Genomic DNA, 14,620 nt, shown 5'->3' on the forward strand with positions numbered 1-14,620 from the left:
AAATGCTGAAGGCCTCAGGCGATATAGGGGTGAGTTTAGTCACTGACCTGATAAATAGGATTATTTATGAGTGTGTTGTCCCAGATGATTGGCTGAAGAGTGTAATTGTAAATGTGTATAAAGGGAAGGGTGATGCCCTGGAAAGGGGAAATTATAGAGGTATAAAGCTTTTAGATCAGATAATGAAGGTAGTGGAGAGAGTTTTAGAAGGTATGATTAGAGAAAGAGTGAATATTGATGAGATGCAGTTTGGGTTTATGCCAGGTAGGGGGACCACTGATGCTATATTCATTGTTTGACAGCTTCAGGAAAAATGTATTGTTAGGAGAAGGGATCTTTATTTTGTTTTTGTTGATTTGGAAAAGGCCTTTGACAGAGTCCCTAGAGAGGTGGTGAAGTGGTCAATGAGAAAGCTTGGCTTGGAGGAGTGGCTGGTTAGGGTGGTTGTGGCTATGTATGTGGGTGCTCACACCCAGGTAAGAGTGAATGGAGATTTGAGTGATGAGTTTTCCGTGAATGTTGGTGTGCATCAGGGGTCAGTCTTGAGTCCCATGTTGTTTATCATGGTACTTGAAGCCCTTTCACGTGACTTTAGAAACGGACTCCCGTGGGAGTTGTTGTATGCTGATGATTTGGTGTTGTTTGCAGAGAACGAAAGGGAGGCGGAGGAAAGGTTTAGGAAGTGGAGAGATGGTATGGGGCACAAGGGCTTAAGGGTAAATGCAGATAAAACAAAAGTGATGATATCTAGGGTTGGTGGCGGTACTGTCAAAGACAAGGGAGAGTGGCCATGTGCAGTTTGCCACAAGGGCGTGGGAAGTAATTCCATCTTGTGCGGTGTGTGTGATAAATGGGTGCATAAGAGATGTAGTGGTATCAGAGGTAGACTGCGAGATAATGCTGATTTTATGTGTACGGCGTGTTGGGATGAGCAGGTGGAGGTTGCCTGACGTGAAAGGATTGAACTTGCTGGTGAATCTCTTGAGTGTGTGGAAGAGTTCTGTTATTTGGGAGACATGTTGTGTGCTGGAGGTGGGGCTGGAGCTAGCTCTGTGGCTAGGGTGAGAAGTGGTTGGAAGAAGTTCAGGGAGCTCTTGCCTCTCCTGACATTGAGAGGACTCTTCCTACGTGCTAAGGGGTCTTTGTATGCAGCATGTGTTAGGAGTGTAGTGCTGTATGGTAGTGATTCCTGGGCAGTGAAGGAGGAAGATATTCGCCGGCTCAGACGTACAGAAATGACAGTGATTAGGAGGATGTGCAGTGCGTCCCTGCGTCCAAGGCCTGGAGGGGCTGGGTTTGTGATGGAAGAATTGAGAGGTAGGATGGGACTGGAGTGTATTGGTGTTGTGATGAGGAGAGGTAGATTAAGATGGTTTGGACATATGGAGAGGATGGGGGATGATAATTGGGTGAGGAAGGTGAGAAGTGTTAATATTAGGGGTGGTGTTATGAGGGGTAGACCGAGAAAGACATGGGACGAGGTCATTAAGTGTGACCTCAGGATTAAGGGACTGAACAGGGAGGCTGCAATGGATCGTGCAGCATGGAGAGCCGCCTTTAGGTGACCAAGGCCGACACATGCAAGCGTGTTGGAGCCTTAAAAAACGAAAATGAATACGATATACACACACACAGCTACTGCAAATTGACTTAGGACCTCCCCCCACATGGTATGAAAAAACACTGAAATCATAGTATATCACAATGTTTGTTCATATATGCCATTCAGTAATATGAAATCATGTTTCTCTTGTTTTTCAGGACCAGTTGAATGCATTTTGGCATGGAATCACGTAGATCTCTAAAGTAATCTAAGGGCATTTCTTTGCACCAAACATTTGTCAGTTCAGTCTTGAGGTTGTCCAGATTGGGTGTCTTCTTCTCTGCCATGATTTTCTTCATCTTTGCCCAGCAGTTTTCTATTGGATTTAGATCTGGACTGTTGCCAGGCCAGTCGAGGACCTCAATCCGATTATCGTGAAGCCATTTTGTCACCTTTCTTGACTTGTGACATGGAACTGAATCGTGCATGAAAAAGTCACACCCATGAATTGCAAAAAGTTTAACAAATGATCTTTCAAAACTTGAATGTACTGGCCACCATTCATCATCAGGTTCTTAGGAAGTTAGGCCTCCCCTTCCCATTTCACCTGAGAAACACCTCCATACGATTACTGATTGTGGATGCTTAACATTTGGCACCGTGTAAGCAGGGTCATATCGATTGCGGGAGGCAGGGCAATGAACCTTGGCAGAACACACCTGGAACACTTGAAATGTGCTTTCATCGGAAAAATAACTTTTCTCCACTCATCCGATGTCCAGTGTGCATACTTCTTGGCAAACTGAATGCGCTGCTTCTTCATGCAGTCAGTGAGAAGCAGTTTCTTGGCAGCGGTGCGGCTTGGCAAACCCAGCTCCTTCTGCAAGTGGTGTTGGATAGTTTGAATTGAGACATTAATAGCTGGGGATGCATTCTCTTCAATTCTGCTACCGTCAGTCGAGGATTCTTGATTATTTCCCTCTTCAGAAGCATATCTGTACCTCAGGAAGATGTCCTCTTCTTTCTACAGCCATGTGTGTGCTCTGGTGTGTCATCGGGTGGCAGGCATGTGTGCTGCGGCAAGTATCTTCATGACGCCTGACTTTGCGCATCCACACAAATCGTGTTGATAGGGACATTATCCTGCCTCCGTGCAATGATACGGACCCTCTCATCCCTTGAGCAGTACTTTCCAGGCATGACAACTTGACTAGGAAAATAACTGGACAAACAGTAATGGATATGAAAAAAGAGGGAAGTGCAAGCTCGGAGTGACAGGAACATACAGTATACTCCCACTCTGGCTTCTGGGCAAACACTGACGTGCTGAGTGTTTTACCACCTCCTGCCAGCACCGAAGGAGTTGCCAGTTACTTCTTGCCCCCAGAATTCTCTTGGTAGAGATGGAAACACAAAGGAAAGACAGACAACTCTCCCATAGCAATTCTGCGTGTTGGTCCTAAGTCAGTTTGTGGTGGACGTATATATACATACACAGAAGTTGAACAGAGGAAGGAAGAATATGAATAAAAAAATAATCCATACACCAGATTACAGGTGCCATACATTCATAAAAAAATCTGTAACAGTTGGATTTGAACAGCTCTTGGTTCAAGTTTGGGGGGAAACCACTTTGGGGAAGTGAGGTCCAAAGAGATGCAGTTCAGGGAACAATAGGATTCAGGCAGGGCTTAGTGGTTTAGTGAGCAGTTAAAGTGTTCCAGTCAGATCGAGTTGGTGCAGATTTAAATCCAAGGAGTGGTTGGGGTTTATTGCTCATGTAATGCCACTCAGGGATGAGTGAGGCTGGTCACTCTCATCTTGAATGTCAGGACCAACTTACCTAGTCCCAGGTTCCTACACTCCTCATGGGGCAACACTGGATTAGATGATGATGATGATGATGATAAGCTCTGCAATAGAGCAGTATGACTGTCCAGTCATGAGCACTACCAGATGCCCATTTAGCGCAGGCGTGGAAAGGTGGCACAATGGATGCAACTTCGTCTGAGCATTTGCCATAAAAGTATCAGTAAAATATTGCATGGGAGGCAACATTCCTTCTTATTTGTAGTTCATTTGTAATGGCACAGTTACTGATAATTCTTACAGCTTTATTTTGCATTTTGTCCAGTAATTTTAGTGCAACCTTCCCACATCCGCTGCACGAGAGTGAGCAGTATTCCAGCTGAGAGCACACATGACTTGTAAATTATAGTTAACTGCTCATCAGTGAAGAAATTTACGGATTTTTTACAATAATCCAAGTTTCTTTGAAGTGGTTTTAGCAAGTGATCTAACTTGAAAGGTCCAGCTGAGGGCACTTTAAAGTGAAATACTGATAATTTCAATACTTTTAGAGACAGGAATAATAGTATCACTGAAGATAATATAGGAATCTTGCAGTATGTTTAATAGCAAATTGTAGTCACTACTTGTTTTACGATGGGGTTACGTCAGGTCATACCTTAATGTATAACGATTTTATCATAAATCGGGAGATTGAAACACATTATAGAAGGGGGGTTATGTCGACTCAACTTCCCAAAGTCACCTACCCAAAACTGAAACAAAAATGACAGTCCACCTTAATTACTTCCTGTATCGGTCCAAGTTGTCTCCAAGACCAAAACAAACACTATCACACCAATACAGGCAGCTTTACTCACGTACAGTAAATCATTGCAACAGCACAACGAACACGCTTGCGCAACGTTGGCCTGGTGCTGCACGATGTATAGGCCTACAGTAGCATGATGCTTGGCCGAGAGGTGACGATAGCTGGGGGGCACATGTGAACGAGTGGAAAAGACAGGGCTTTGAAGGGGTGGTGGGACCGCAACTGAACCAAAACAATGCTCTGCATGCTGGGGCTGCCATCTTGCCTGAGACAAGCGACGGTCACCTTGCGTGTGCCTGGTGCTTTGTACGAAATTTTCCGATGGCAATATCGTTATGGCGGGAAATTTATTGTAAATCAGATTTTGGGGTGGAACTTTTCTGTTATCATTGTAGCGAATTATTGTATACCGAATCAACGTAAAACGAGTAGTGACTGTATATATTTGGTTTTCCTGACATTAAGTGAGACAATGTTATTTTGTTCCCAGTCAGTGATTTTAGATACATCTTGATTATGGAGATTGCAGTACTGAGTTGTGAATTAGGGATACAGTAAAAGTCCTCTAATTTGGCCACCAATAATCCGAAAATCCCAGTACTGTATTCCGAACTTGTCAAGGTGAAATTTTTTTGAATTTTTCTGGTCTTTTTTTCAAAAATTTCTGGGCATTATCTAAGGATTTATCTGGCTTGGACATGCTCTTGGCCTTGGATGTACCTACTTGCAACTATTCATCTACCCTTCTATGCATTTCCGGTGAGTAAAACGGTAACTCACACATTTTTAAGTGTTTATATAACCCCTGCATTCTGTTCTTTTTTTTTTTTTTTTTTATGTCGCACGCTCCTTCCTATGGGGGATTTTGTGATTTTGGAAAAGTATCCTTATTTCAAACCCTAATATCTGTCTAACAGCTAGAGAAAAACGTAAAGATACATGAAACTCACCAACTCTTCCTCTTTCAAATGAAAGTATCCCTGCGTCTCCAGATGGTCCCATCGATGAGTAAGGATAAGTTAAAGTTCAAAGGGTGGTGGGAAGACGCTTGCGGCTATACACGTCAACCGGCATTGCTCTACGCCCAAAATCGTGTCATCTGTAGATATCAACTGGCGCATAGGGGTTAATGATTATGAACACTCATGATCACTAATTTCTGCTCAGGGGTGCCCGCATTGTACCTCTCTATATCCAGGGAAGATGGGGAGAAGGGGTGGACGAAATGAACTCCACATGCTTCTACCCCAGCTCCCAACCCTCTCCCATACCCCTAGCCCTCCCAGCCCCCTGCTCGTCATTCTTAACTGTCAGTTACATCTCAGGCTTACCTCATACCTTACTCTCATAGTCAGATTGCTAATACACAAACAGAACACTAGGATATGTAAAAAGTATATAATATAACTATGAACAGATTGCAGGAAGGAATTAATGCCTTATAACATTTACAGTAAAGCAAAAATGTTAACAATGGCCATCCCAGGCCTCATGTGTTGGGTGCTTGTGTGCATGCGTGTGTCTGTGTCTGTTTTTCTGTGTGTGTGTGTGTGTGTGTGTGTGTGTGTGTGTGTGTGTGTGTGTGTGTGTGTGTGTGTGTGTGTGTGTGTTTGCAAAGCAGTGCACCCAGCACATGAGGCCTGAGGTGGCCGTTGTTACTGTTACATTTTCGTTGTACTGTCAACGTTGTAATGCATCAACTTTTTGCTGCAGCGTGTTGATAGTTATAAACTTTTAACATATCCTAGTGTTCTGTGTTTGTATTAGTAGTGGGACCAAGAGTGTTAAGCATGAAATCAGCTTGAGATGTAACTTCCAGTTAAGAATGATTGGTGGGGTGCGGGGTTGGGTAGGGGTATGAGGGAGAGTTGGGAGCTGGGGTAATGGGGGGTGGAACTCATTTTGTCCCCCCCTTCCCTTTTTCCTGGGAATGCAGGGGTAGGAAATGGGGCACCCCTGGACAGAAATTAGTGATCTTGGGTGTACAGTATGTATGTCTAATGTTTTCAGTCCGAATGACCCTCGGTCCCCTGCCGTTCGGATTACAGGACTTTTACTGTATTAAATTTTGTGAATGGGTGTTTATGTGTGAATGAATTGTGAAGTCTTGAGTCATCTGCATATGAGTGAATGGGATTATGGGTGACAGATAAGAGATCATTTATATGAATTGGGAATAGGGTTGGAGCCAGGACTGATCCTTATGACACATCAGCATTGAGTGGATATTAGAATATACATCATCAACTTTTCCTCTTCTCTTATCTCTCTGTCGCTGAGATATGAGGAAATTAGTGGAAAAAAAAAGGGAGTTTGGATAGCAGGGAACAGTGCCACACTGTCAAAGGCTTTAAAAATATCAAGGGCCACTGCGTGGGTTTTTCCATGTTGGTCAGTTGACTGATGGATGATGTGAGTCAGGAGATTGAGCACATCAATGGTGGATCTTTCGTGATGAAAACCATACTGTCTGTCACTAAGTAAGTTGTTGGATTCAAGATGTTTCACAATGTGCTTATTAATTACAATTTCAAATACTTTACCAAAAGAAGATGTGTAATCAGAGGGGTCAGAGGAACTTCCATTCTTCAGAACTTGGTGGATATGAGCTTCTTTTCAAGGATTAGGGACTGAAGATGTACTTATGCATAGTCTGAATAATATAGGTAGAACAGGAGCAAGTTCTGGGGAATGCTTTCCCAAAATAGTTGGAAGAATTCCATCTGGAGTTGGAGTTTTGTTGGTTGGTAAATTGTCTATGATGGATTTTATGTATCTAGCCTATATCTTAAGTGGAGCAGTTTCAGGAGAGTCAGGTTCTAGTACAGGGATGTTTTGACTAACTTCCTCTGAGGCAGAATTTTGGCAAATGTACCAACAAGGATGTTTGCTTTTCCATGCAGGCCATTTATAATATTACCATCTGAGGATTTTAGTGGGGGAATGGATGATGACTGGTAGAAGTTATTATTGAAAGAATTGAGAGTTGATCAAAATATTCTGTTGTCATTAGGATTACCGGTACTGTATTTAATAGTTTGAATGCTTGGTTGCGAAGAAAGTTTGATTTAGCAAGATTTATTACAGCTTTTCATGGTTTCTAGCAATTTTAAATTCACTGAGGGATTCAGATGTTTTTTATTTTAAGTAAAAGTTATATGCCAAGGACTTTCGGATCATTACTCTTGCACAATTACTGTCAAACCATTTTGGGGAGTTCAGTCTTTTAGCATACTGTTGACTGGATATGAACAGTTCCATACCAGCTTGTATTAAGTGATTAATGTGGGACTGGGTAGAACTGATGTCAGTGGCGAAGAAAGACTGCCATAGTATATCAGCAGGATAATTTCTAAATCCATCCCAGTCTGCCCTATCAAAGTGCCATCTGGTCACCCTGACAGGTTCAGTATGCAGAGGTGTGGGACAAGTGACTAATGAGGTTTTGATGAGATCGTGGTCATAGGATCTAACTGGTTACAGTACTTCTATCCGGTATCAATGTGGGTTATTTGTCAGAAGTACGTCCTAGAGATAGGCATTATAGTCAGAATTATCTGGTATTCTGGCCGATTGTTTCACCAGTTGCATGAGATTAAACAATTCTGCAAACAGCTCACATTCTAGACCAGTATCGTCTGTCCCGGCAGAATGCAATAACCATTCTACCTTGTGGACATAAAAATTGCCCAAAATTGTTATTTCAGTGGTAAGGGTTAGGTTAAGGTTGGTCAGCTGTGTGGATATGGAGTCAAATACGCAGGGTTCTGAAGAAGTATTGGGGGAGCGATAAACTACAGTATATAGTAATATTTGGTAATATTTAAGGCACTTTAGTTGGTATGATGAATAATCCGAGTTAGCTGAAGTGAAGATCAAAATAGTGTCAACTGCAGATTCAGATATGATACAACAACAGGTGCCACCCTTGTTATGAAGTTTGTGAGGAGATTGTAACCAGGAAAACTAAATGAGAATACATCAGTAGAGGGAGAGATATGGGTTTCTGCGAGGAATAGGGCTAGAGGGGATACAGATTGGAGGAAAAAGTGAACAAAATTCACATGGGTACTAAAACCATGGATATTATTGACATACAAGGCTGAACCTGCTTTTCTCTGCTGACAAGCATGAACAGTGTTTGCAATAACCGCTGTCAGCACAGTTGTTTGCGACCAGGAGGACCCTGTGCTGCCAGCCCTACCCTGTTGGTGGTGGCACTCTGAGGTACCACTGAATTTGCTGATAATAATGCAGCAGCCATTGCAGAGGAGGGATGGAAATAGAAGTTGTAATATCTAATGTGTATGTAGTGTGGTGCAGACAGCCAGAGGCAGAGTTATTATGAGAGTATGCTGGCTTACTCTCTGTGTTAACAAAAACACTGAAAATGTTCAGCAAAGGGAGATGGTCAGGAACTGGTCGTGCGGGCTGGTGAAACAGGAGCTCCAACTCTCCCTGTCACCAGCTTTCTATTTATAACAATGAAAGGATTATTTTTAGGTAGTTTTTTAACTTGCTGACTTGTATAACTGCCACTGGCTTAAAATCATCTGGTATTAGTATGAACAAAATACCCAGATACATTCGTAGTACCAGAAGGGTTTGTTTCAAACCCCAGTATTTACATCAGTGGGTCTCTGTGAAGATTACTAAAATCACTAGGTGGCAAGAACATGGTAGGATATGTTGTCGTCTTGGTGAAAAGTCTGTGGAAACTGACTGTAACCCCTTCACTACAGGTGTCTTTTCTAAACTGACAAAAATTACTTGGTGGTAGCAAAAGTAGAATACATCGGTAGAGAGTTGGCCTGCAGTCCTGACGGACCCGGTTTCAAATCCCGCTGAGGCAGGGAACAGTTTAAGGATTTGAATTTCATAAAATCAGACTTTACTGATCTACCAGAAGGCCCGCCGACATGTCGTAAAAATACCCCCGCTAATACCAATACACCAGTCCTGTATGAGACAGCCCTAGCATGTATTCAATATGGACGGTGGGTGTTAGCGCCGAAGTGGTGACATGTTGAGGTGTGTGGTATGTAGGAGGACTACTGGGCCTTGAAAGCAGGCTGTGAAGCCTATGCCCAGAGTTGGTCACATAAAAAAAATATATATATATATATATATATATATATATATTATGGAGGACGTGAGTGTGGAATAACTTTAATCCTTTCAGTCTGGTGATGTATCTGATATTTCATTTTTGCTGTTTCCAGACAATTTCTCTCTGCTTATGGGAGTCTGTAAGCAGTGAAACGGTTGTTGAAGGTTTTATCTAATGCCTTCTGTACAAAAACTCTCCAGAGCACTATCAAATTATCTGGAAGTAGCAACAATAAGATAATTTAGCCCATAATTGCTCTGAAGAGTTCAAAAGTAGTGCACCTGAACCATACTTCGTACTTCTTTCGGCGTGATTCACCTTTTTTAATATGATCTAGTCACTATCTCTGTCTATCTATCTATTGCCAGACGCCTCAATCCCGTTTGGGGTGGCCACAAACAAATCGCCTCCACTTCGCCCTGTCCCCCTCCATTTCACTGCCCTGCTCCCAACTCACACACCTCTCTTTCATATACCTCTCCACCCCATCCCTCCATCTCATCCTCGGCCTCCCCCTCCCTCTTCCCCCCTCCGCCTCACTCACATACATTCTCTTCGTCAGTCTTTCACCCTCCATCCTCTCCTCATGGCCAAACGACCTCAGTGTATTCCTCCTAACGCTTCCTGTCACATCCACATCCACACCACAACACTCCTTTATATCATCATTTGTCAGCCTGTCTCTCCATGTAACTTCACAGGCTCCTCTTAAATAAATCATTTCCACTGCTCTCACTCTTGACTTGTGTCCTTCCAGCAACGTCCAACCTTCACTTCCATACGTTAGAGTTGGTATCACAATACTGTCATATAGTAACTTTTTCACTTCCATGCTCACTTCCCTGTTTCTAATCACTGCTTTCAAGAAACCAGCAACCTTTCTTCCTTGTTGTACCCTTTCAAGCACTTCACCCTCCAAACCTCCATCCTTACTCATCACACTACCCAAGTACTTAAACGTACTCACATTTTCCAGTTCCTCACCATTCAACCTCGCTGTACATTCACTGACTTCACCTCTCTCAAAGACCATCACTTTACTCTTCCCAACATTCACCTTTAGATTCTGTTTCTTGCACACTCTCCCAAACTCATCCACCAAGCCTTGCAGCTCTCCTTTGTCTTCACTCAACAACTCAGTATCATCTGCAAACAACAGTACAGGGAGTTTCCAGACACTACCCTCTCTCACCAGGGCCACTCCAACATCCACTACCCTACCTTGTACCTCTTTTATTACCCCATCCATGTACAGATTGAACAACCATGGAGACATGACACATTCCTGTTTCAACCCAACCTTCAAAGAGAAAAATTCACTCAGTTCACCATCCACATGCACTGCAGCCTTAGCACCATCATACGTACTCTTCACAGCATTCAACAACTTCCCATCTACTCCATATATTCTTAATACTTTCCACAATCCTTGTTTATCCACCCTGTCATATGCTTTCTCCAAATCCTTGAAAACCGCATACAACTTCTTTCCCTTCTTTAGAAACTTTTCCACTAAAGATTTAAGAATGAATATCTGATCTACCCAACCTCTTTCCTTCCTAAAGCCTCCCTGTTCTTCTCCAACTAATTCCTCTGTTCTTTCTCTAACTCTGTCAATAAGTATTGTACCATACACTTTTCCTATTATACTAAGAAGACAGATGCCCCTATGATTACCACACACTTCTTTTTCCCCCTTTACTTTGTACAAGGGAATTATTATACCTGACTACTACATGATATTATTAAGTGTAAGAGAGAACTCTCGTAGATAATGGGTAATCTGTTTTCCATTTTGTTATTCACAGCCTGAGAGTGAGAAGTTTGAATTCCCAAACTTGTACCCAGAAAGTAAAGAAGAGGAGCTGGAGAAGCAGATGGAGCAGCTGAAAGTTCTGGAGACAGAGTGGGATAGAAACACCAAGCGACATAAACATCGTCCAGGCTTGCCGTCATGGTTTGGGGTGTGATCTCAATGTATTACAGAGTGTATAGTGCATCATATATATATATATATATATATATACACACAGGTTATCCCTTAATTCACGCGAACTTTTTTCAGCGATTTCGGTTATCCACAAATTTTTTGTACAATAATTAAAACAAAATTATAGTATTCAAATAAGTAATTTCAATATACAAGAGAAATAAATAAAATATAAAAAATGCCTACCTGCTGCCCGTGTGCACACATATATGTATGTGTGTGTGGGAGCCTGGGAGATTGGTCTACCACGCACCACACAGTCAGTTTGAATCCGACAGTCAAACCATGCATGACTTGCAAATCGTTATTTTTGGCTTATTTTTCTGCCTTCCAGTAATTGCTTGCCTTGTCTGTCAACATGGGGCATAAGCGTAGTGCTAGTGATGCATGTGGTAACACACCAAAACTGACTTGTAAAGTGATGTTGCTGACAGAGAAAGTTAAAGTGTTGGACAAACTTCAGGGAGGAATGTCGGCGACAATTCTCCGTCAGGACAATTCCCCGTCATTTATTTACATACCGGTTTATTTAGCAAGTACAGTACACTAGTTTTTTACTTATATGAGTTATATAATCCCCCTGAAAATTAGTTATTAAAATATTAATTAATCTATAATAAGTATATTAATAGAATGACGGGGAATTGTCCATGTTTTGATGGTGAATTGACTTGATGGTGAATTGTCTCAGAACCGTATGTTTGGGGTGAGTCAACTGTTCATATGATAAAGAAGGAGAACGTAGCATACGGAAGACAGTGAGGGCTAGTGCACCAGACTGTGCTAAAGTGTCTCCACCTACGCCTGTGAATTGTCTTGTAACCGCATGTTTGGGGTGAATGAGTCAACTGTTCATACAATAAAGAAGGCAGAATGTAGCATACAGGAGGTAGTGAGGGCTAGTGCACCAGGCTGCCGAAGTGTCTCCACCAACGCCTGTGCTTGTCAGGTTTCAGTTTTAAATTTGTTACATTTTTGTTGTTTTTAATACTTTATGCTAGTTTATAAGGTGTATGTAGTGCATAAACAGTATTATTCAGATGTAACATACGTATAGACATGCGTAATTATGTGCACACAAGGGCAGAACATATACGTGAATTTACCACATACGCGAAGGGTCTGGGAACCTAACCATCGCGTGAATTAAGGGCTTACCTGTATATATATATATATATATATATATATATATATATATATATATATATCTATCTATCTATCTATCTATTGCCAGATGCCTCAATCCCGTATATATATATATATATATATATATATATATGTATACATACAGTAGAACCTCTTTGTCCGGACCCCTTTGATCCGGATTTCTGTTAATTCGGACAAAATTTAAAAATAATAAGCTCCAAAAATATGTTGAAAGTAATTCTAAGTCATTTTCAGTATCGGCGCGGAAAGCGATCGTCATTCGTTTAGTCTCGGATCATGCTAGATCGCAACATGGGCACGCTAGCATTCGTTCCATCAACTAGTTCACCAACCATTTATATTTTTACACTGTATTTCAAAAGTTAATCCTCCTTACCATGCCCCTTAATGCAAGTGTAGCATCTGCAATGAATAAAGGTGTTAAAAGGAGGGGTTTGCTTACACAAAAATTGGTCAGAATATTCTGCAGTGTTTAATGATTACTGTAGGTTATTTTTTGTACTTAAATGTCCTTTACTTGTACATCAAACATTAGCTTCTTGCCCATATGGGCATTATCAATATGCCAAAGGTGACAATGTATTTTTTGCCTACATAAGTTTTATTTTTATTCCAAGTATTACAGTTAATTAATTAATTTATTATTTTGCCTACACGGGCCTTAGTCACTTACTACAATTTAAAATGTAGGCTAGTTTCTTGTCATGGCCTTACCTGTACAAAACTATCGCACATAATTAGTTTGGTTATTTTAGTATCCTTTCATCTTTTGCAGTTACGTAGGGTTGACATATGCCACATATGTTAATAATTAACAAACATACCATATGTAGATAGTTTTTGGAATGAACTGGAGATTACTCTGATGGTCCGGACAATCTGCTAATTTGGACAACCCTTCCCCCCATATAGTCTGAATGAGAAAGGTTCTACTGTATATATATATATATATATATATATATATAGATAGATAGATATATAGATATATATATTTGTGTTGATTAAAATGTTCAAGTCAGAACTTAATACAGTGTAGATATTTTAAATTATAAGTTTTCCTTATCCTTTGGAACCATTAAACTTTGGCTGGCATCAGACTTACAGTCAAAAATATGAACTGCCAACTTTGCACAGTCTTATCAGAGGATTCCCAAGAAGAAGGAAGATTTTTGAAATGATGGAGCAAGATTTTTAAAATGATGGTGGGAAATCTTATTTTGACTAAACCACAATTTTTTCATATAGCTTTTTCATCAGCTAAAATACCGGACTTCATACCTACTATAAATAACTGTATTTACAGTGTTTGCATTTTGTTCATTCATCATTCATTGCCAGACGCCATGTATCCCAGACAGGGTGGCCAAGGGCTTAGAGTTAATTGTTTTACAGGGAGGGGCACTAATCCTCCACCAACCCCACTTGACGTAGGGATGCCAACAGCATCTGGTGTTCCCAGGCGGTCACCCATCCAAGTACTAACCAGACCCAACGTTGCTTAACTTCGCTGATCGAACGGGATTTTGTACTGTGTATTATATAAGTAATTCATATTCCCTTTGTGAAATTAGAACATAATTATACAGTACTTTGTATCATAAATTAACCCTTTTACCTGTTGGTTTACTCTCTCTCTCTCTAACACATACACACACAGTATGTGTGTTCTTACCTAATTGTATCTTTACAGGAATGAGTCAAGCTTGTACTGTCCCATGTTTTAAACCATATTTATCGTACATATCCTTAAATTTGTGAATTGTTTTAGCACACACTATTTCATTCGGTAGTGCATTCCACTGATCAGTTGCTCTATTTGGGAAACTAAATTTCCTTACGTCTTTATCACCTCCCTTTTTATGCAGTTTTTTGCAGTGTCGTCTTGCTGATGCATCCCCATAGGTTAAGTAATCATTTATGTCTATTTTCTCCTTCCCTGATATGCATTAATATTGCATAATCATGTCACCTCTTTTCCTTCTCTCCTGTAGTGTTGGTAGATTCAGTTTTTTTAGGGTTTCTTCATAGCTTAGATTGTCAGGACTACATATTATAATTGCAAATCATAATAGATAGATAGATAAATAGATAGATAGACAGCCCTCTGCGAGCCTGGGAAAAGGAAATGAGTTTGCAAGTTACACTGAGGAAAGCTGACGACAGCGGCCAGTAAGGAGATGATGCAGTTAG

The 14,620-nt window shown here is 41.1% G+C and overlaps 1 protein-coding gene across 1 annotated transcript in view; it reads left to right on the forward strand.

Moving 5' to 3' along the window:
- Positions 1 to 13,789, forward strand: part of mRpL23 (mitochondrial ribosomal protein L23) — a 112,503-nt gene extending 98,714 nt beyond the window's left edge. The window contains exon 4 of the mRNA XM_080286014.1: positions 11,082 to 13,789. Within this exon, the coding sequence (XP_080142140.1) occupies positions 11,082 to 11,243 (162 nt within the window). The 3' untranslated portion in view covers positions 11,244 to 13,789. The remainder of the gene's footprint in view (positions 1 to 11,081) is intronic.
- The last annotated feature ends 831 nt before the right edge of the window (positions 13,790 to 14,620 follow it).

The sequence above is a fragment of the Coenobita brevimanus genome, chromosome 110 (genome assembly GCF_032717465.1).
Source record: "Coenobita brevimanus isolate Jiangsu-jjx chromosome 110, ASM3271746v2, whole genome shotgun sequence".
NCBI classification, from domain to species: domain Eukaryota; kingdom Metazoa; phylum Arthropoda; class Malacostraca; order Decapoda; family Coenobitidae; genus Coenobita; species Coenobita brevimanus.